This window comes from Dendrobates tinctorius, unplaced genomic scaffold (genome assembly GCF_039654945.1).
Source record: "Dendrobates tinctorius isolate UK_male_01 unplaced genomic scaffold, ASM3965494v1 ptg000007l, whole genome shotgun sequence".
NCBI lineage: Eukaryota > Metazoa > Chordata > Amphibia > Anura > Dendrobatidae > Dendrobates > Dendrobates tinctorius.
Window position 1 is genome coordinate 19,204,780 of NW_027361675.1, and position 24,412 is coordinate 19,229,191.

At 41.4% G+C, this 24,412-nt stretch overlaps 1 protein-coding gene across 2 annotated transcripts in view; it reads right to left on the reverse strand.

Annotated features, from left to right (window-relative positions):
- The window catches only part of LOC141086308 (mannosyl-oligosaccharide 1,2-alpha-mannosidase IA-like), a 280,603-nt gene that overhangs the window by 12,543 nt on the left and 243,648 nt on the right, over positions 1 to 24,412 (reverse strand). For both annotated transcript variants that reach the window (XM_073572272.1, XM_073572270.1), the window contains 3 exons: positions 18,389 to 18,608; positions 4,950 to 5,122; positions 784 to 899 (listed from right to left, as the gene is read on the reverse strand). In XM_073572272.1, coding sequence (XP_073428373.1) covers positions 784 to 899; positions 4,950 to 5,122; positions 18,389 to 18,608 — 509 coding nt within the window. The remainder of the gene's footprint in view (positions 1 to 783; positions 900 to 4,949; positions 5,123 to 18,388; positions 18,609 to 24,412) is intronic.

The window sequence follows — 24,412 nt, forward strand, 5'->3', positions numbered from 1 at the left end:
ACAGCAACTATTCAGTGGGCACAGCGGCTCTGAGCCTCTTGTGTCATCTACCATGGCAGAGATGCTGAGCTCAGTTGTCTGCAGCACTGTCAATGTGATGTTAGCGCTTCAGACAATAACGGACAGTGGGAGCAGAGTGGGAAACTGAGCATTGGACCTGGGCAGGATAATTAAGGCCCAATTTATTTTTTTACTGCTTATAGGAAAAAAAAATTCTAAAGAAGGACAATCCCTTTAAATTTTATGTTTGATCTTTGGAAAAGCGGAGCAAAAATGGAGAAACTCTAAAGGGGGGAAATAAAAAAGCTTGGTACAAATAAGTACAATATCCCTATCACATAAACAAAATAAAAACCTTAAACGGGTTTCCTTTTTCAACATTTTTTTTGTAAATTCATCATGACCGTATTAAAAATAATCAATTGTTACTTACTCTCCCCAGGACCAGTGTTGTGCCTCTGCCTCTACTCCGGTGATTGTGTACAAGCTGCAGCTGTCTACAGCAGAGCTGATGATGAGCCAAAGGATTGGCTGCAGTGCTGTTGATGTGATGACATCACTGCAACCTGTACAGACAGACACCAGAGCAGGGGCCGATATGCAGCACTGGACCAGGGGAGGGTAGGAAGATGATGATTTTCTTAAAATGTCTTGAATCAGTAAAAAAAACTGAAACAGAAAACCTCCTTTAAGTTTGAAAATATTATACAATATAATAATCTTTAATAATTAATAGTGTGAAAAATCATGTTATCCAACACCGAGCTAACATGTTGTACTCACTTTAATGTTTCTGACATGAAAAAACTTTGTTGAACATTATCGTGGTTGGGATTTGTATTGTACACATCTCTAATGCCTGAAAATCCATTTTCTATTCTGCAGTAGGTATCCAAGGCCTAGGTAAAAAAAGAGCAATAAGTCATATATTTCCAGACAAGAGAATACATTTAAAAATGTAAGGTTGTACTTGTTATGATAGCAGAGCATAACGTTCTATATGTTCCACTCAGAGGAATTATTGGAGCAAGTGACAGCAATCTTTTTTCTTATACGGAAGTCAGCCATGCAATAGACAAGGTGAGAATTAGGCCATGGAGGTATAGAACGATTCTGACAATCAAAAGCTTTTAGTGTTGCGCAACAGGATTTAATAGGATGCTTGGAAAATCTTTGCTATTAAAACAGCCCTTTATTTTTCTGATTTGGGTAAAAACCAGACTGATCATCGCTCAAGGGTGTGATGCGTAATGGCTTGTGCATTTGATGCGTTTTTAATTGCAGTTTTTAATCATTAACTTGAATGGGTGAAAAATGCTAAAACAATTGACATGTTTCAGATTTGAAAAAAAAATGCACTGGTGGTTAAAATCCGGAAGGAAAAAAATTAAGCAGCATGTGCATGAGATTTTGGAATTATTATTCACTTTGCTGGTGATATAAACCGCAGCGTTTTCCAGTGTCAAAAAATTGTGGGAAAAACAGAGCTTGTAAACAAGACCTAAGTGTATAAGGGCAGTACAGTATCTACTCGTATGCTACAAACATAGATTTACTGTATATACTTGAGTATAAACTGACCTCAGTATTAGCCGAGGCACCTAATTTTGCCACGGAAACGTGGGTAAGCTTATTGACTCGAGTATAAGCCGGGTATGCATTGTCCCCTTATCCCTGTCCTGCAATGTGTGGCTCCCCCTGTCCGGTTCTGCTCTGTGTGGCTCCCTCTGTTGTATGCATGGCTCCCCTTGTCCCCTCGTTGTATGCATGGCTCTGCTCCCCCCATCCCATCGTTGTATGCATGGCTGGGCTCCCCATCCCATTCTTGTATGCATGGCTGGGCTCCCCCTGTCCTCCTCCGTCCTCTCCCGTTCTCCTCTGTCCTCCCCACATGCCTATGGGAGTGGAGACTCGTGCATATTCATTACCTTAATGAGCGGTACCACGTGATCGCTCAAGCACAGGGGAAGAGCTGCCACACCAGGACAACGGAGATGCAGGGACGTTCAGCGATGGCGCAATGAGGGTAAGTATGATGTCACAGCCGCCAGTTCCTGCCGCTGCACCGCCGTCCCCCTCCCTCGCTGGCTTTGTGGACAATGACTTGTGTATAAGCCGAGGGGGGCATTTTCAGTACAAACAAATGTGCTGAAAATCTTGGTTTATACATGAGTATATACGGTATTTATTTTTTGAACAGATCCCAATGATTTAGTCTGTTGACAGTAGGAAAGGGTTCTTTACAGTTAGAGCAGTTAGACTGTGGCATGCCCTATCACAAGAGGTAGTAATGGCAGACACTATAACAGCTTTTAAAAAAGGGCTGGACTATTTCCTTGATACACATAACATTGTGGATTTAGATAATATAGTGACAAAATGTATAATTGGTGAAGAAAGGTTGAACTTAGGTCTTTTTTCAGCCTATATAACTATATAACAATGCCATGTCTTATATGCCCATTCAGTAGCTCTTATGGAGAAAGATGAGACATGTTGGTTATCTCCTTATGTAAACATGCATGCTTGGCCAGTCTGAGCATGCATGCTTATGAGTAAGTCAAGTGTGAGATTGTGTGCCCACGTTGCATTTTTTCAGCGTTTCCGCCACATTTTTGCCACTGCAGAAACACTTAAAAAACGCTTAAAAAACGCATTAACATGCAATCCTATGGGATATAGCAGTTGCTGTTCCAATGCTGCTGAATTTTCTGCTGGGGAATTACATAGTGGTAAAATCCGCAGCATGTCCATTAATTCTGAGGAATCATGGCGATTCCGCCGCCATAGGATTGCATTGAAACGCTCACTTTATGCATATGGCTATGCCCACCATGCGTAAAGTGAGCGCTTCATGTGCGGATGGTACCCAGGGGTCTGGAGGAGAGAAGACCATATACCATATTCCAGTAAAAAATAGAATTAAAATAAAAAATAGAGATATACTTACCCTCTGTCAGCCCCTGAAGTCCTCAGCGGTGCACGCGGCGTTGCCAGCAACTTCCGTTCCCAGGGATGCATTGTGAGAATCACCCCAGATGACGTTGCGGTCTCGTGACCACTACGTCATCAGAGGTCATTCGCGCTGAGAACTGGAAGGACTCCGGGGGCCGACAGAGGGTAAGTATATCTCTATTTTTTTTAATTATTTTTAACATTCTATCTTTTACTATTGATGCTGCATAGGCAGCATCAATAGTAAAAAGTTGGTCACACTTGTCAAGCACTATACTTGACAAGTGTGACCAACCTGTCAATCACTTTTCCAAGCAATGCTTCTAATCGCTTGGAAAAGCGCTAGCATTCTGCAAGCTAAAAACACTTGTGTTTTGCGGGAAAACGCATGCGAATTCCGCATGCGTTTTACCCGAGACAGGGAGTTGCGGAAATGATGCGGACAATTCTGCAGCATTTCTGCAACGTGGGCCTCACAGTTATCTCAAGTCTATGGTTAGCTCTGGTAAGGCTGAATTTCCCAGACCAGCCGCATGGTCCTCTAACCCAAATTCATCAGCTTCATAGGCATATGGCGTTCTCGGACTACGAAACTCGAATGTCTGAATTTAGACATAGTTCTAGTATATTAAGCACCTCATCGCAGTAGGTGAGGAATGGATAATCACTATCTCTTAATGAACTTTACGAGATAGACTAATAAATATGGAGGAATATAGACTAGAAAGGCTTCAGAACTGATTAGGGTAAAATACTCTGCAAAATGTATGAAATTAGATGTCCTGTTAGACTTTGTCCCCATAATGGGGCCGCTATGAACCTGCTGGTTCATTCTCTCCAACTGATCAGAAGGTGGGACAATACAAAGATGTTATGGAAAAGCAGACAACACATTTATAATTGACACATTCTTTTTAATAGACAAAAGCTATCCATAACATTCTCAAGAAAAGCCGAAGTCAATTACACTGGCAAGATGACTTTATTAAACATGGCATTCTCCTGGCAGCCAACCCTAGTGCTCTTAGTAATGATTTCTGATTTCTTGCTAATAGGAAGAACATAAAGGCACTGCCTTTTTTTATAACGTGAGTTTTTTTTCTTGAGGCCTCTTGTTGTCATATCTGATGCAGACTGATAACTGCGGTTTGTTTTGGTTTGAAGCAAAACGAGGTGAAGATTTTCAGCTCAATTCAACAAAACAAGAGGATGAGAGCAGCAGAGATTAGACCAAAGGAAAATGAATGTAACAGTCGGGAACGCCGAGAGAATAGGCAATGTGTTACAAGAGATTATGTCACGTACAATAAAGAATGATTTGTTTCAGCATGTAGTTTTACTGAGTTCCTAACATACACATCACAAAGCTACTTCCCCAGCTAGACTCAATATATAGAAAATGAAATGAAGAAGATCACAGCTCTATTTGACTACCACTGTTACTGTTTCTATATATTCTTCTTTAGGTTAGTTTCCATTGGTAGATCTGGAGGTAATTATGGGGCAATAACATACTGTATATACAACACGGTTGGTACTATAGGTATGTGCAGGCTCGGACTGGCCCACTGAGGAAGAGGTAAGTCCCCCGGTGGGCCCTGGTGCAGGAGTTGGCCCCTCATCCTGTTGTATAAGGAGTAGTTGGCACAATACACTTGATTCACTATGTACAGACAAAGGCAGCATCTCATCATTTATCATCATTTGCAAAAATGTCTACATTTCTGTTTTTTTTCAGTCAAGATGGGGTGCAGAGAGTACATCAATGAGAAAGAAAAATAACTTTTTTGAATTTACCAAAGGGCTGCAATGAAACAAAGAGTGAAAAATTTAAAGGGGTCTGAATACTTTCCATACCTACAGTACATGTAGAAATACTAGTTTCATTGGGTAATGAAAGACACAAACCAACATCGTTTCTTGCAAAAGTTAACATTTCACAATAAATTTAAAATTTATTTTACTGAAATGGAAGTGTCATCAGATTGTCATACCTGTACAATCTCCCAGCCCCATTCTCTGTACTTGGGGTTGTGTGTCAATCTCCACAAGTATAAGTAACTCTCCACCACTTCTGGTCGTAATAAGTAATATCGTTCACTCAGCCTGGTGGATGTGGCTTCGGCACCATTATCAAATCTGAAAACTTCGGGCCCAAGCTTAGTATCTGAAAGGCAGAAATAAGGAGATTCTACGTGATTTACCACAATGTACCCCTCCAGACCAAGGTCTCACTGATGGCCGAAACATACCCCCAAAAAAGGAACGAGTATCATCAGTGTTTTCTATCAGATTTTCATCAGTTTTTCTCAAAAAAATTGGTAACTTCTCAAGCTTTTCCTATCAAACGGTGTGAGTGCTGGCATCAGAGTGCAAATGTTGTCTTCCTACAGAAGCCTAGATCTAGAGGCTAGAGAAGGATCCCAAAAATGATGCAACCATGCGTAAACGATATGCTGTACCAGAGCCTTCTGCAGGGCATTAATTAATGACAGATGCCAGAAAGCAGGGATGTTTTAAGACATAAGCAGAGAGCCATGGGCAAGGATCCCTTTAATATGCTCTAATACCCTCCGTAAAACACAACAGGCAAATGTCTTTCAAAGTAGCTACGCGCCCCTTTTCCAATGAAAAAATAAAACTATAAAGTTTACTTTTCTTTGATTGCAATCTATGCAGTATAAAAGATTTTTTTTGTTCTTTCAAATTTTGATAAAGATTTTTATCACTATTAGATTTTTTTTTAGAATTCATGTAATCTTTATTGAGTCTGTCGGCACAGAATTACAGTTCAAATCACGTGCATTCTCATACAGTATATATAAATATATATATATATATATATATATATACCGTATATATACTCCTCAAAAAAATCAAGGGAACACATCCTAGTACATTGTGTTGGGTAAGTGTTCCCTTTATTTTTTTGCACAGTATATATATATATTTGGCTCTATAAATCCAGGACTGTCAGTTAAAGTAAAGGGGGCGGGTACAGATAGAGGAAAAACATACAGGTGGGAAGGTGCACTTAAGTGGTTGTCCACGCCATGATGCACAAAGCCCCCGTAAATCTACACCATCAGGATTTGGAATTAATGAGACCACCACCTCCAGCTTAAATTTCACTATCACCATGTATTACAAATCAAAATTGTCCATCCAGCATCTGTGACATAATAGCGAAGCATCAAAAATGATTTTACAGAGAAATGCTGGCATTCTATAATCCAATGTCCCACAAATACAGATATGAGAGACAATGGGGCATATTTCTCTACACTGCCTAATTTTAAAGTCTTAAAATGCTCCAGAATTATCATACTGGTTCATGATATTTGATAAATCTTAACACATATTCAAAATGTCTACACCACTTATAAGTTACTTTTTACCAAAATCATGGTGCATTTGTTAGCGCGTAGTAGACCAAGTCCTTCCACTAAACCACACCCTTTCAATGAACCGTTTTTGGGAGCATTTAGCTTGATAAATCTCCTTAGCGTGTTTAAAGTAATTGTCTTTTTAAGTTTTATAGATCCATAGTATATGGAAATAAGAAACTTTGTAATATATCTTATTACAGAGATTTGCTTTTTTCTCTGCCAGGACTGATCGGTCAATTTCAAAATTCCAAATTCATGGTTAAAATCTCTAGTCAGTAAAGACAGAATGTTACATTATTGAGACAGGAGATGGGAGTTGCTACTGATAATACTCTATGTGGAGGGGGGGAGGAGGTGAGAGGAGCAAGAGGAAGAGCTTCTCCCATCTCCAATCTCCATATAATCTTATCAGTACCAACTGCCATCTCCTTTCTCAGTAATGGGAAAGTCTGTCTTCCCTGAAAGCAGATTTAGGCCGGGATCACACACAGCGAGATATGGCCGTGTCTCGCAGGTTAAAACCAAGCTCTGGCGCCGGCACTCCGGAGCGGAACGTGCGGCTGCATAGAAATAAATGGAGCCGCACGCTCTGCTCCCGTGTGCTGACAGCAGTGCCGGGTATTACCATGCGAAACTCGGCCGTATTTCTCGCATGTGTGATCCCGGCCTTAATCTGAGAATTGCTAATTCTGAAAATGATATTTCAGTCCTGGAGGAGAAAGATTTTTCTGAGAAAATATATTACATGATATTATTGCTTATTTTCATGTATTATTGATTTAGGAAATAACAATAACTTCTGCACTGCGTACATGACTCACAGGTGGGTAATTATAGACATGCGCATAGGGGAAGGCAAATTCCAGCTGCATGTGATTAAATAGTTTCAGCTCCAAACCTTACTGTAATTGAGTCACACATGTAATTACTTTATTTAACCATGTATTAAAACCCTCTAAAGCACATAGTTCTGTGAGCCAAGTAGTATCGCATTTAGAAACACACATGGTGCAGCCAGTTATTCCCTGCAGATCCCTTACTTTCCTCCAGACCTTTTGAATACGAGTTAGGGTATGAATGTGTTTTAAGATAATAAGCTACCAAAGTAATTTTTCAGGAGAGCATTATGTGACTGTGATTGGCTGCAAGCAGTCACATGGGAAGACAGAACATCATTTCTGCAGCCAAGCAAACAAAAGCTGGCAGAGAACATCAGAGGATTGTACATTCAACTCATAATCATCATATGTTTGGGATATAATTGTGATTCGCATAGCATAAAATAAATTAAAGGGGTTCTCCACTTTTAATCCTTTCATGACGGAGCCCTTTTTCTTTTTGCATTCCTGTTTTTTGCTTCCCTTCTTCCCGGAGCCATAACTTTATTTTTCCGTCATTATGGCCTTGTGATTATGGCTTTGTGAGGACTTGTTTTTTTGCGGGACAAGTTGTGCTTTTGAACAACACCATTGGTTTTACCATACTGTGTACTAGAAAACGGGAAAAAAAATTCCAAGTGCAGTGAAATTGCAAAAAAAGTGCAATTCCACAATGTTTTTTTTGGGGATTTTGCTTTGCCATGTTCATCAAATGCTAAAACTGACCTGCCATTATGATTGTCCAGGTCATTACAAGTTCATAGACACCAAACATGCCTAGGCTTTTTTTTCTTTAAGTGGTGAAGAAAAAATCCAATGTTTGTTAACAAAAAAAAAATTGCGTCATTTTCCGAGACCCGTAGCGTCTCCATTTTTCGTGATCTCGGGTTAGGTGAGGGCTTATTTTTTGCGTGTCGAGCTGACGTTTTTAATGATACCATCTTAGTGTAGATACGATCTTTTGGTCGCCCGTTATTACATTTTAATGCAATGTTGCAGCGACCAAAAAATGTAATTCCGGCGTTTAGACTTTTTTTCTCGGTAAGCCGTAACTTTTTTAACTCCTTCATGACATGCACCATACTAGTACGGCACGTGTCGTGAAGGAGTTAAAAAAGTGGTCCACAAATGATATAATGTATTTGTGAAATAGCAAAATGATATTGTTCTTACCCTCCCTAGGTCCACCATTGGCTCTCTGTCATTGCTTCTGTCTGACTGTTTGGGCGGCTGCAGTGGTCATGTTGACAGCTCACATCACCACTGCAGCCAACTGCTAAACTCAGATTTCCACATTTTTATAAAGACATTGGAAAGCTAAGATCCATCACAGTCTGTCTTCCGCCCCCTACATTCTACAGAAACTGCACTCATCAAAGTGGCCTTTTGACAGAAAAACGAAACAGTGATTGCTCTCTGGTCATTCTTTTCGACCTCTCTGCAGCTTTCGACACTGCTGGCCACCATCTCCTACTCTCCACGCTACAATCAATAGGCATTAAGGACACTGCTTTCTCCTGGTTGGAGACTTATCTTTCTGACTCTTTCATTGTATCATTCGCTGGCTGGACTTCTCCTCTTCCCCTCACTATTGGAGTCCCTAAGGTTTCATTCCTTGGCCCTCTTCTCAACTCTCTCTACACAACCCCAAATGGACAGACCGTAAGCAGATTTAAGAAAACTGACACATCCAAGCATAAACAGTGTGAACAGGTGCTTAACTTAGAGTCACCAACTCATATACACAAAAACAAAAAAGGAAGCAAATTTCTCGATTTCCAGGGTTAAGCACCTGTTCATGCTTCGATGTGATGGTCAGTTTTTTGAAATTTGTATTCAATAACCTTCTGACTGAGCACTCCATATGTTAGCCTCTGGCGTTTTTATTCGAAGTAGGGCCACCACCCCTCCACAGAGATATAGATTTCAGTCTAAGGAGAGGATTTACATAGGTTCCCATTCAGAAGAACACTTTAGTCTAAGTTAGGATTGGCGTTAGGTTAGGGTCCTGGAAAATGAGAAATGCCTTACCGTGGCTTCCAGGTAGATATAAATTGGCCATTTTATGCGCAAAACTTTCTCAATTTTTCATACTTCTAATGCAGTAATGCAATTCATTTTTCATATTTCATATTTGCATGTTATGGCGCTACAGTGTGCTTCCTTTTTTGCATCAGCATATTTGTCCTTCAAAACCATCTTTACGCTGATGACACACAATTATACATGTCATCCCCTGACCTTACCCCCGCTGAACTACAGAACACCAGTAACTGACTGTTTCCAACATCATGTCCACTCTCTATCTGAAACTCAACCTTTCCAAAACTGAACTTCTTCTGCTCCCGCCGTCTATTGGTCTTTTAACCTCAATAAATCTGACATCTCCCTCTCTGTGGGTGGCACCATAATAACGCCTAGGTAGCAGGCCTGCTGTCTGGGTGTTATGTTTGACACCAATCTTTCCTTCACCTCCTAGATGCAATCTTTTGCCTGCTCTAGTGCATTGCACCTAAAGAACTTCTCTAGAATCTGCCCCTTTCTCACCATGGAGACAACAAAAACCCTCACTGTCGTCCTGATCCACTCCCACCTGCACTACTGTAATTCTCTATTAACTGGCCTCTCCGTCACTTGCCTTTCCCCTCACCAGTCCAACCTTGATGCAATAATCAGGGTCATTTATCAAGCTAATTGTTATTCGGACCCTTCCGCTCTGTGCCAGTCATTGTACTGGCTGTCCATGCATTATAGGATCCAATTCAAACTGCTTGTTCTCTCCCATAAAGCTCACCACAGTGAGGCACCCCCTACATCTCCTTCAATTCTGTTTATCAGCCTACCCTTTCTCTTGCAAGCGACTTTCAACTAACATCCACACTACCTCCACACTCCTGGCTCCAAGACTTCTCTCAAGTTGCACCAATTCTCTGAAATGCTCTACCACAAGAAATTAGGACTAACCACAACTTACACAGTTTTAGGTGCTCCCTAAACATCTGTTTAGGGTGGCCTATCACATTCCCCAATTGAAGTCCTTTCGTATATAGACCATTTACTATTTCTCTGAGCATAATTCTCCATCACACTCGAACACACCCAAAAGCACAACACATACTGGTTGATGACCAGCTCATGCAGCCTTTATCTATCCGCCATTTCCTCATGATGGCGGATCATTATTGTAAATAAGCCCCTGTACTTTGTGTCTCCCCACCTCAATTTAGATTGTAAGCTCTTACGAGCAGGGTTGTCATTATCTTTGCTTTAATTATTGTATTATCTTTAACTATGTTACATATGACTGTTGTATATGAACCTCTTAATGGTAAAGCGCTGCGGAATATGTTGACACTATATCAATGAAAATTATTATTACTTATTATTATGGCATTAATCACTGCTCAGTGATGATGCTTCAGTGACGATGTGCACTGTCAATGTGACCTCACCACAGCAGCCAAAACACTAAGACAGAAGCAGTGGTGCGGGACCTAGGGAGAGTGAGTACGGTACTTTCTGATTTTGTTACTTTACATGTGTTCTTTCATTTAAAAAAGTGAAAAATCCCTTTAAGGTCTCTGGCAGTTCTCGCTCCTTCTGCAATTGCTAGCCCAGCATTGGCTGCTCCCTTACACAATACCACATCTTGAATATGGAATTTAATTTTGATTTCCACACTTTAAAAGGGACATTGGAAAGTTAAAATCAGTTCAGAGGCAGGTAACTTGATTATTACATGGAAAGAAAGGCCTCTCCTTTAATGAGAGGTTAGAAAAGTTGGACTTGTTTATCAGAGGTGATCTCATTTACATGTGTGGGCAATAATGAAAGACTGGCAAGTGATTTACATCACAAAGGACCAGGGGCGTTCCTAAGGATGAAGAAAAGGCGATTCTGGCATCTAAATAGGAAAGACGTATTTGCAGTTATTGCATTCAGACTGTAGAATGCCCCAGCGCATGTAAATAAGGGCTAGATGTGTTTCTAAGAAAAATGGCATTATGGCTAGAAATAATCTAGTGATACAGAATGTGTAACTGGTCAAGGAATACTGAACACGATGGATTTGTATATTTTTTCCAACTTTGGGACCATGTCACATGTCAACTGCTCCTCTGTGCTTTGCCCAATATTAGCCCAGTCAGCAGATACACTCACAAGGTAATCGGCCTCCTTGCACCCTTCTGTGATGGCAGTCCTTGCCCTCGCCCTGTAAGTGTGGTACTCTGTCTCTCAGGTGGGCTAGTCTTCTCAACTGGAACTGCAGCAACAACAGTAAAAGAAGGACCTCCTGCTTTGCTTATCTATGTGTAATGACCCAGGAGGGGCCATTACAAATGTTTAATTCATAGTAACCTGTGGAAACAATTCATGCTTTGATGTATTGTCTGGTGTCAATATGTCAGATTAATTGTAAATTGTTCCTAGTAGAAAAAGACAGCAGGATGGCACTCACTGTTCTCTTGAAATGATTCACTTTATTTCATATTAAAGTTCTCATGGGACTTGTTGAAGTGCATTGTGCACGAAACGGCTGTCGTCCGTCTTTTTGCATTTCTCCCGTGCCGATGCCTATGCTTTATTAATATGAAATAAAGTGAATCATTTCAAAAGAACGGTGAGTGCCATCCTGCTGTCTTTTTCTACTATGATATTCATGTTTTTTCTTCACATGGATAGAGCACCCGTTCAGCAAGGGTTACAGGTGTCACACTTATAGCGGTTATAAGTGGCTTTGCGGGTATTTCTTTCTCAGGGACAGTGCCGGATGTTTCTTTTTTCTTTGACTGACTATTGTAAATTGTTCCTCCCTAATACCACTGGAAACCAGCAGGTGGTGGTATAAGGGTCGGCAAGAGACTGTATTGGAAGATGCCTGATCAACATGTTCTATACAGTCTGGTCATTATAGTGACCAGAGGTCATTGGCAGTTGTCTGTGGGTAGTTGGCAGTTGGAGAGAGTCAAGCTCGACCAGAGGTGAGGCGTAGGGTACAAGGGCTGCTAGGACTGAGTACATTGCCAGTCTTTTAAGAGCCCATCCCAGCAAGGCCAAACCTTTTGCTGTATCAGAGTATCAGTCCTGTTGCCATCAAACCGGGACCTGTATGGAAAACCAGTATTGGGACTAAATGCTGGGGAAGCTGTGAATCCTTGATTTGTTATCATGTAAACCATTTCAACTGCTCATACCAAGGTATGGTCTGCCTTCTTCCTACCTCTAAATCCTCTAGATATACCCTGTGACCGCGAGTCTGGAGCGACAGGAGCCAGGTCGTAACACAATGACAACCCAAACTGCACAACACTGCAGAAAAGCCATACCACCACTCAGCACCTACATCTGGGCCTAATAGTGCCTCCTGGCCCTATTACTCGGGTGTTAATTAAATTCACCGCACACTCAAACAGACTTTATGCAAATAGGTATTCATTTTATTACATGTGGGAGCCAAACAGGATTATAGCACACAGTGGAAGCGATATAAATAAAAGACGTTTCGGCTCAGCCCGAGCCTTTATCATATTATCGCTTATTCCAATATTGGAGGTTTGTAAAGGGTGCAGAAGGAGAAGAGAATCTCTCAAGAAGAAATACCAAGATAAATGGCTGATGTGTGCTGAGAGAAGGAAGCGCTCCCGCGCCTGTCAACCGAAACGTCTTTTATTTATATCGCTTCCACTGTGTGCTATATTCCTGTTTGGCTCCCACATGTAATAAAATGAATACCTATTTGCATAAAGTCTGTTTGAGTGTGCGGTGAATTTAATTAACTTGTAATTAGGACCTACTGGTCCGTTGCACCTGCACCTCGTCTATAATTGACTTGAGTGCACGCTAACTACCCAGTTTACTATTACTCGGGTGTGGCATATATTACATCTGAAATTTATGGCATCACAAACAGGATTATTACTTCTGTGCCTTATGTTCACTTTGGGCTGAATTGACCCGGTCCTGTCTTTAAAAACTTTTTTTGCCTGAGAATAAGGCAAGAACCTGGCACTGTGTGTGCTTCAGCATGCACAAGGGTCATCCACCATTTGGCAGTTTACTATGCGCCATTGCGGTTCCTGAATCCTTGGAGCTCAGAATATCATTCTGCAGAGGCCTGAATGAGTACCGCTGGGGAAACCAAAGGGATGAGAGACTGCCTGAACCTTTATCTGTCCTCTGGAATAGCCAACTTTACAAAAGCAAGTTGCCACTGCAACTCTTATAGGGGCCACGCTCCCATTTACCAGCTGCCAATAGCAATGTCTCCCAAAATTTTAGCTACATTGTATGCCACACCCGAGTAGTATGGCCAGGAGGCACTATTATCCCCAGACGTAGGTGATGAATGGTTGGATGGCTATTTTGTGGTGTTGTGCAGTTTGGGGTGTCATGGTGCTCCTACCTGGTTCCTGGCACTCCTGACCCAGTCACAGGGTACATCTAGAGGATTTAGAGTTAGGTTGTTAGGAAGAAGGCACACCAGACCTTGGTATGAACAGTTCAAACAGTTTACAGATCAATGAATCACAGCTTCTCCAGCATTTAGATGCAAAACTAGATTTCCATACAGGTACAGGCTGGATGACAACAGGACTGATACTCTTATACGGCACAAGGGTCTTACCCTCATTTCTAGCTAACTATGATGAAGATACGTTCCTCTAAGCCCCACAGGAATCCACCCTATTGCATCCATCTGCGTGTGTTTAGAGGAAAACAGGACTATGGACTCTGTCATGTCACCAGGGGCATTGGCAAATATTTTAATGCTGAGCCAACACTACCCTGAAACCCAGCTGTATCACCAGCAACCTTTGCTTCAAATGAGTCGCAGTCAGACCTTTTACCACCCACCTTTTTACCCTTTAATTGTTGCGCCTCTGTGATACTTCAGTCACCGTACCCCCATTATATTGGCAGAAATTGATATTATCCAATGTTGGCAAATACATACAATTTCATTACAGGCGTATCTACGTGTACACATGATAGTACTACTAAGCTATGGATATGTAATGGGAATACCCAAAAATCAAAAGTCAGTAAAACACATTATAACAGTTGCATAAGTAAAACATTTGCATAACAAGGCAACTTTGGTAACCGGAAAGAAATCTACACTGAAGCAGGGTCACCAGTAACATGAGGAAATGACAAGAGGCACAAGCCCATGACAGCCCAGAACCGGACAGTGCGACTGGAGCACCTTAAGACCCTAATTTTTATAAGAGGTTGGCCGATTAATTTCAGTTCATTTACATAAAGAAAAGAAAATAAGAGCTTTGGATCCAAAATTCTATTATGCAACTGAAATTTATATATACCCATCCATTCTCCATGGAAGGAATCATTCATTAAACCAGTGAATTTATGACTGAACAACTCCAATAAACTAAAAAAGAACATTTCAGATTTCAGCGCTTTGCCTCTGGTATTTATTTTTCTCAGAATGAAGTCACAGTAAAAAGGGTCAAAACTAAATCAAGCAAGGAATTACTGAATGAAAAATCACAAGTGACCGTTATCCCATAAGAAGCTTTGATACCTGGGAAGAATCAAGGAAATAATAAGGCAACAGAACATCATTCTATGTACAGTCTTTTTAGTAGAAGAGTTGTTTTTCAGGGTTGCATATTATAGGGCTGGATTTACATGTAGTTCTACCCAGAAAACAAAATATTCGATTCCATTGTAACTGAGCATGTATACCTCCAACCTGGTTATGAGTGGACTTGCTGTCCAACACTCCTTGACCCCTTAACGACCGGAGGTATTTTCGGTTTTGCGTTTTCGTTTTTTGCTCCTCTTCTTCCCAGAGCCATAACTTTTTTTTATTTTTCCATCAATATGGCCATGTGAGGGCTTGTTTTTTCCTGGGACAAGTTGTACTTTTGAATGACACAATTGGTTTTACCATGTTCTGTACTGGAAAGCAGGAAAAAAATTCCAAGTGCGGTGAAATTGCATAAAAAAGTGCAATTCCACACTTGTTTTTTTTTTTTTTTTTTACCATGTTCACTAAATGCTAAAACTGACCTGCCATTATGATTCTCCAGGTCATTTCACGTTCATAGACACCAAACATGTGTAGGTTCTTTTTAAGTGGTGAAAAAAAAATCAAACGTTTGGTAAAAAAAAAAAGAGCGCTATTTTCCGAGACCTGTAGCATCTGCATTTCTCATGATCTGGGGTTGGGTGATGGCTTATTTTTTGCGCGCTGAGCTGCTGTTTTTATTGATGCCATTTTGGTGTAGATATGATCTTTTGATCACCCGTTATTGCATTTTATTGCAATATAGCAGCGACCAATGATTCTGACGTTTTGATTATTTTTCTCATTAAGCCGTTTAGTGATTGGGTTATGTTTTTTATGTTGATAGATCGAGCGATTCTGAACGTGGTGATACAAAATATGTGTATATTTGTTTTTTTTCTGCTGGATACCCATTGGTGACACACGATCATGTGATGGGGTTACTGATGGGTGGGAGTAAGTAAGTGCGAGTTAAATGCTACTGTCAGAAATTGACAGAGGCATTTAACTAGTTAACAGCCACAGGTGTATTGCAATTCTGGGCACATGTCAGTTGTATAGATCAGCTGTCATGTGCCCAGAAAGCACGCACCAAACAAAAGGTGTCCGACATCGGCGTACTTTTACGCCCAGTGTCGGAAAGGGGTTAAAGTACTTGTCCACTACTAGACAACCCTTTAATAATGGCCCTGGGTACTGCATAAAAAAATTAAAAAACCTATACTTACCTTCCAGTCCGGTGCTGCTCTTTTGCTTTTGGTCCTCTGTCACCCACTGCTGCAGCTGTCACAATTCCATTTGAATGGTACATAACTCATCACTGGTCTCAGCTGTCTTGTCTGCATGCAGCTATCACTGGTGAGGCCAGTGACAGGTCGCAACAGTCAAGAGGATGTACCTGAAGTCTTCTCTATGTCAAAATAAACATCTAAAAATCACTAGAAAATCAGCACCGGAGCGATGGGAGATTTAAAGGGACCTGTCATGCGATTCATGCTGCCCAAACCACGAGTAACATGAATCAAAGTGTGGTTGCCTGATTGCAGTGAGGCATATTTTCCAGAGCATTTCAGAGAAAATGTAGTTAGAAGATCTGGCCATGAACTATAGACACAGACTAGTCTGGACCATCTCCTGACCGGCTTTTCTCAGTGCTGCTCCAGATTATTTACAGGTCTCTCCAGAGCATTTCAAAGAAAAAATGAAAAAAAAATACACCAGGATTCAAACCTGTGATTTGGACAATATGAATTGCATGACTTGTTCTCTTTAAAAGATGAGTTATGATAATTTTTTTGTAATCTCTTTTGCTGCTGTTAGAGTATTTATTTATTTTTAATCCAAGAAAACCTCACCTAAAGGGAATCTGTCACCCATTTTTAGCGATATCATGTAAAGATATCGTTCAATAGTGTGTCACATAAGGATTCTATTAGGACTTTTGATTCCCCCTGACCCCGAAACTTTGATGCATAAATATCTTTTTTTATCTCGGTTGAGATGTATGTAAATCGCCGCTGTCTGGTCCGATGGGCGTGGCTTATTTGCTTCCCCCCCTCCTCCCTGTCTTGCTCTACGCATTTCTTCGTTCTTCTTCCTGCCGTTCACGAAGTGTTTCCGCGCTTGCACACTGAAAATGCCTCCGGCACTTGCGCAGTATGCCGGTATTTTTCAGCGCTGTCTATACCCCGGAAGTCTGCAAATGCAGGATACACTTCCTGGCTGCCGGATGCATAGCAAAGCCCCGCGCAGTGCTGAGGATGCCAGTGCCGGTGGCCTTTTTTAATGCGCAAGCGCGGAAAACTACCGCATCTGTGATATTCACAGATGAAGCTACATTCAGCAAGTCGAGGAGAGGGGGAAGCGAATAAGCCCCGCCCATCGGACCGGACCACGGCGATTTACATACATCTCAACCGAGATAAAAAAGGTATTTATGCATCAAAGGTGCGGGGTTGGGGAATCAAAATTCCTAATAGAATCCTTATGTGACACACAATTGAATGATATCTTTACATGATATCACTAAAAATGGGTGACAGATTCCCTTTAAGAGACCTTCCTTAGACTTGCCTCATAAGGTCATGTGCACACATTGAGTATTTGGTGAGATTTTTACCCCAGTTTTTGTAAGCCAAAACTAGGAGTGGAACAATCAGAGGAAAAGTATAATGGAAACATTTGCACCACTTCTGCATGTATCACCCTCCTGGTTTTGGCTTACAGATACTGGGGTAAATCACCAAATACTGGATGTGTGCATGTGGCCTAACAATGCCTATGCAATAGTTACTGTCAACTACCAAGCAAATGACAAAGAATACCGATCTCGCTCCTAGAACTACGGTGCTCTCCTCTGGTAAGAAGTTATGTTAGAAGTCAATGAGAAGCAACTAGAATGGAGCTACCATTTCATCCGCTCACATCTGTAGATCAGAACAGGTCCAGATGGAAGTGTGAAACGGCCATGTATACTTTTCTAAAATCATGGACTTAGGATTTTTATGATACGGTAAACGGAGTGTGCTGCTTTTTTCCTTATTTTTTGGATTACCTCGTGTGTTTCTCAAGCAAGCACCTTCACTACCGTGCTTTCACCCTGCAAAGTGTCGCTGACTCAGAGTCCACCCACTCCACCAGTAAGTAGACTGTTTCTTAGTGCCATTCTATTTTTTTCTTTTTTTATCTGCCTGTACAGATGTTTATATTCTGGTCCTTTTGAGTGAGTGATTTCTCATCATCAGCATTCTGCCATGACCTTATCCAGTTTGTTGCCTGTATGCAGATTGACAGATAGAAGAGCAGGAGCAAACAGACAAAGACTCTCCCCCATTTCCCGTACTTCATCTCAGCGTCACTGCGTCTAGTGATGGGCTATACTGATCCTCAGGCAATAGAAAGAAGGGAAATACCAGGAGACCAGCAACTTTTCCATTTGAAATCTTCATTTTGGATGATTAAAGTACTTTGCAATTTTGTTCATCATTGCATTGGCCTCACATAAGCCTAAATTTAGTGAAACAACAGTGACCACTCAAGCTTTTAATGCAGCAAGAAAGATGAAAACCAGTTAGTTTAGCATTACTAATTTATTTAACCATTAAAATATATGTAATAAGGATAATTCATACCTGTACGTACATAAGATTCATGGCATGTATTGGCAATTTCTGTTGCCAATTCCATATAATGCTCTTTTTTCTTGTCTGGTGCATCACTTGCCCCAAGCGCCAACATTCCTGCTGCAAAGCACGTCAGATGTCCCATTTTATGGTCCAGAAGGCCACCTCTCCACTCAGCAATGTATGTGAGACCTCCAGCAGATCTTTTGATTAGATGTGCTTCAATTGCCTGAAACAATGAAGAAAAAAAGGAATTCAAAGGTAGCAAGAACACGTTCAGCGTTATTGAGCACAATATCTCTGCTGTTTGGCATTTTCCACACTCAAACGTTCTGTTTGACTATTTCATTGGTTCATATCAGTTATCAGCTCTTAATAATTAAACCATTTATCTGTTATCAATGATGTGCTCTTGGTCTTGTTATTAATACAAGATTTATCTTTATAACAAAATGTATACCCCCTTCAAATCCACCTATGTTTGCCATGCACAAATAGCACCTCATTTTAAACTAGGTTGTATATTGTATACATTAAGCATGGCACTGATGGATGAAGGGGCTTCATGTGGAGGTTACCTGGCCATTGGATGGAGCTCTGCTATACATGGGGGAGTATAGCTCAGATTACATGCTTGTTCTGTTGGATCCCAAACAGCAGGTGAACACTTTTTTGGTAAAATAACCACATTCCCACTTGGTTGATATGATTGAAATGGTAGATGATGTTTAGTTTGTATCTGCACCTGAATATCATCATTTTCCCCTCAGAGAGAGGCATTCAGAAACTGCAAGTGGCTCTCAATGGGGTGCTGGTTCCCATCGTTCACAAAAGAGAGCCTGATATTTGTGTGGGATCGGTTACGAATAAGTCGTTACTGAGCCAACACATAAACACCAACTCTTTATTCAGTATTAACCTTGATGTCACAATTAGCTCCCACCTCCCCAGGCAGCACAGAGGTGGGACAACCTGTTGGTAGTGGATTATTCAGGATACACTCCAAGAGTGTGACAACAGAGCTTCTTAATTCAGGAACAAACATAAACAATATATGATAAGCTTAATGGATCAGGAATAAATCATTTGTGTGTCTCTATCTGTGCATCATCTACAGCAGGCTGCTTCTCTCATACACAGACATAGAGAGATTTTTGCATTTTACAAACAAGATGCTCTTCAACCTTTGTAATATATCCCTGGGGTTGGCTGTGATTCATCCCTCAGTAAGATAAGATAATGAGCTGCAGGTCTGCAATGAATGGCCATTATGGAGGGGGGTGAGAGAATCATGTAATCTTGGTGAGAGAGACTGATGGGAGAGAGTGAGACAGTAACTGCTAGTGATAGCCGATCACAGGGCAGTCACACACAAAATGGCACTGCCCTGTGATGCTACCCTTCATTCTGCCCCAGGGATACTAGAACTCCAAAAAGCGGAGGGAAATGGTGGTCAGCAGTTACTGCCCCAATTTTTCAGCTGACTGCAAAGCTGGTAAGTCTCACTATAGCTGCTTGAGGTCTAAAATGGAAAATGCTCTGTCACTGAGTGACTTGTCCTCTGTGACGCGATCCGCAGGACGGCACTCAAACCAGAACAAACAAGGGGAACACCGGGGAAACAGCTACAATGGTGGGTCCCTGCAATAGGGAACGGGGACGTGGAGACCTCCTGCACTCCCCTGAGGCAGTGTCCCTGAACACTCCTAATGTTCCCTATACAGGCTCCTCACCTGTCGCCGAGCAGGATACCTCAATCCCTAACTCGCCCTGCACCTAACCCTTACTAGTGAACTGGATGGTGCAGACACTAGTCCCACTGCTGTACTAATACACAAGGAAAATACAACAAAACAGGGAAAGCACACAACTTAGATTTGCTCTGCTGAAATTGCTACAAGCAACAGAGTACAGCACCCGGATACAGCTTCCACATGAATAGCTGCTAATTCCAAGCTCTGGCTGAGCTGCAAGGAACTCCTCACAATAGCTCCTTTCTTCATCAAGGTTGGTTGGGAATGAACAATATCACCAACAGTGATTGAGAACACCTGATACTCCTTTATAGGGAGGAGCCAGGGTAATCACACCTGCTTGGTAATTTACATGTAATAACCCCAGCCGCCAACGGGGCAAAACCAGAACTAAAGCAACTACAGTGTAATAACCCCAGCGGACACCGGGGGCAAAGCTAACCTTATGCCAAAGGCTTAAAGAAAAAAAAAGGTTATCTTTGCTAAATTTGTCACAATCCAACATGGATCGTGACATGCTCCCCCTAGTGGTAAATATAAATATTTGTATACAAATATATAATATTTTTCATATAGAAATGTTAGCAAACAGTGCAAACATTGCATTAATACACTTTAATTACTATTTTAAGCTTAATTAAAAAAAAAACTACAAGAAAACTGGTGACACCTTCCCTTTAAACCGATGAACTTTACCTTCTGAGTCATACTTGTTTTTAAAAACCCACTTACATCCGATAGCTGTTTTTCCTTGTGGTTGCTCAGTAAGCTCCCATGTTTGGAGTTGGTGAAGGGACTCCATCTCTTCATTAGCAGCATTTATTCACTTCTGCTTCTCATGGACAGGCAGTTTTTGCATCTCTTGCCATGACTGTGGCTCTGGTTCAGGAAGTGTTCTAACCATATATGAAAGGCATCTAGCTGGGATACCTTTGTTTGGATTTTCTGATGTCCTGACTGGAGGTTGACTTGATTATTCTGTGTCTTCCTTGCTAGTTTCAGAGCTTATCCACACTTCAGTGTTTTCTTTTTCGGCATCTGGGTTTGGTGATTGATATTCTTGTTCGTGCTTCTTAGGTTGAATAGCTGGTATAACTTCATGGAATTTGAGCGATACAGAGTTTTCATCCATCACTACATCTCTGCTGATTGTTACTGTGTTGGTCTATGGGTGCAGGGTTCTGTATCCCTTTTCAGTTTCACTATAGCCCACCAGAACTCCTTGCTTTGCGTGTGATTCCCACTTGGAACGTTTTTCTTTGGCAACATATACAGACGTTTTGCTTCCAAATATCCTGAGGTTCTTCAGGTTAGGCTTCTCACAGTTCCATTGCTCATCTGGAGTTTTATTAGTGGCTTTATCTGGCACTTTGTTTTGAAGATAGCAAGCTGTCATGATGGCTTCTCCCAATACGTTATAGGTAGATTTGCATCAAACAACATACTTCTTCCACTTTCACAGAGAGTACGGTTCTTTCTCTCTGCAATGCCATGTTGTTCTGGGTTGTATGGAATGGTAGTCTGGAACACGATTCCATCCTTTTTCAAAATGGTCTGCATTTTACCACTTGTATATTCGGTTCCATTATCTGCATGCAGGGCTTTTGGCATTCTTCCAAATTTGTTAAATACTATAGCAAGATATTCTTCAAGTTTCTGTGGAACTTCATCCTTAGTGTGAAGCAGGTAGGTGACTATATATCTGGAGTAGTCATCAATAAATGTGAGAAAATATCTCTTCCTGCTAGGAGTTTGAACCCTCATTGGACTGCATACATCTGTATATATCAGATTCAGAAGTTGTGCAGATCTAGTGGTGCTTATTTTAGGAAAGGGTTTTCTGGACATTTTCCCTTTAAGACAGCTAGTGCACTTCATCATTTGACTACACTGGTTTATTTCAATACCATTTGCAAGTTGAGCTAGCTTCCTTACTGCTTATGGGTCTCTGTGCCCAAGACGTCTGTGCCATACATGGATACAGTTCTTATGTAGGTCTTTTCTAGTACTGTACACTCTTTATTTGCATTTTAGCTGATAAAGTTAATCTTGGATTTTTCCTTCTGCAAGAGTGTGACCCTTCTTTGAGATGATGCAGCTGTTATCTTTAAAAGTAGCCATATTCCCCTATTGTGTGAGCTTCTTTACTGACAGAAGATTGCTTTCAAGGCTGGGAACATAAAGAACATCCTTTATTGGGATCTTCCTGCTTTGTGCTGAGGAAACTGGACAGTGGAGGTAGCCGTCCCCTACTCCTTGTGAAGGAGTGACCTTTAGCTAAGATGACCTTTTCTGACTTGCTTTCATTAAGGTCAGTGAAGAAATCCTTGTTATTTGTCATTTGACTGCTTGCACCAGAATCTAAACACCACATATGCTTTGCAGATGGGCCTGTACTGGCATTAAATGCAGCTTCAACACATGCAGAATCTTCATTTACAGCTGTTTTAACCCTGTGAGGACTGTTCTGCTTTTTAAGCTGACTCATTCTTGCTTTCCAAATTCTGAAGTCTGCTTTAAGATGGCCAGGCTTTTCACAGACAAAACATTCACAAGATTCTCTTAGATTGCTCTTATATTTAGGGAAATCCTGTGTCTTTAATGCTGTTTCTGCTCTGGATTCATTACTGCTGCTTACATGCTGCATTTTTCTATTGAATTCATCCACAAGTTTGCCTTTAACATACTCTAGTGTTAGCTCATCATCTTGCCGTGCATCTAGTGCAGTCACAAGTGTGTCAACTTTCTGGAAGACCACTTAATAGAAGTGCAGCAACATGAAAATCTTTAATTTCTTCTCCAATACCCCTGAGAAGCTCCACAATCTCTAGGGTGTTTCTTATATATTTCTGCATATTCTGTCCAACACTTAGCTTAGACTGATACAGCTTTCTCATGAGATAAAGCTTATTGCTGAGATTTGATCTTTTATGCACTGTCTTTAACTATCCCACATCTCCTTTGCAGTTGCACTCTTGCATATATGCACAATCTGATCATCATCTACACTGAGGGAGATCATGCTTTATGCTTTCTGATCCTTCTCTACCCAACCATCTGTTAATGGATGAGGCACTTGTTCCTGAGTATATTTCCACGTACCTTCTCTTATGAGCAGCATCTTCACCTTGAATTTCCAGGACTGGTAGTTCTGGTTAGTGAGACTTGGCACTGAGAACTTGACAGGATTGCTGCTAGTGGACATCTTCTCTGTTGCTCTGTGCTGCCTTTGCTCTGGGCTTCTGTTGTGTTACTCTGGGGTTCTGTGTCACTCTGGGCCCATAACCTGTTGGAAACGGATTATTCAGGACACTCTCCAAGCGTGTGACAACAGAGCTTTCTTTATTCAGGAACAAACAGGAACAATATATGATAATCTTAATAGATCAGAAATAAATCATTTGTGTGTCTCTATCTGTGCAGCATCTACAGCAGGCTGCTTCTCTCATACACAGACAGAAGGAAAACAGGAAATACAGTCACATGCTCTCCCTGTGTGAGCCTCTGGGAGTTTTTTTGTTCTAACTTTATAAACAGCATACAAATCTAGCAACGAAATACTCATAGACAGGAATGGAGTTGTTGCGCCAAACATATTCCAACACAACCACCATTTGCAACATAGGTGAATGTTCCAGTAGACCCATCCCCACTTATCAGATATTTATAATATATCCTATGTAAGGTGTCATGTCGGACGCTATTCACACCACAGCGTCCGGCAGGCAGCAGTAGTTCCATCTCCGTCCACTATAGCCTCAGTGGCGCCGGCTTGATTTTACTCAGGTTATCTGGGGTTAAGCTAGCTGGAAATCAGGTGGGAGGTTTAGTCAAGCCCACGGTCTTTAAATAGTCGTGCTGGCCTGTGGGCGTCGCCGATTATAGCTTGTGTTTTATGCCAAGTGGTTCCGATCTGGAGAGGAGGTGTTGGAGAGAGAAATTCATATCTGGTGGTGTATGATCCGTTGTTACGTTTTCGCCTTCCTATATTTGTGCTTTGTTTTGCCCTGTTCACATTACAGTATTGTCCTGTGTGTTTGCGGCGCGGTGTGGTTTAAGTTCTCCCTGTCTGTCATTACTGTGTTGGCTTTGGTGGTTTGACAACTCACTGGGTGGTGGGTGGAGGGTTCAGCTTAGGGCTGAGCAGGAGATAAGGAAAGGTTGGAGGCTCAGGCATTTGCACCATTAGCAAAAACCCTGGGTTGAGGGTCAGACAGGGTTTTCCCTAGTTTGAGGGACTCCGCAGGGGCCTCGGGTATTTCAGCCTCCTTTGACCTAA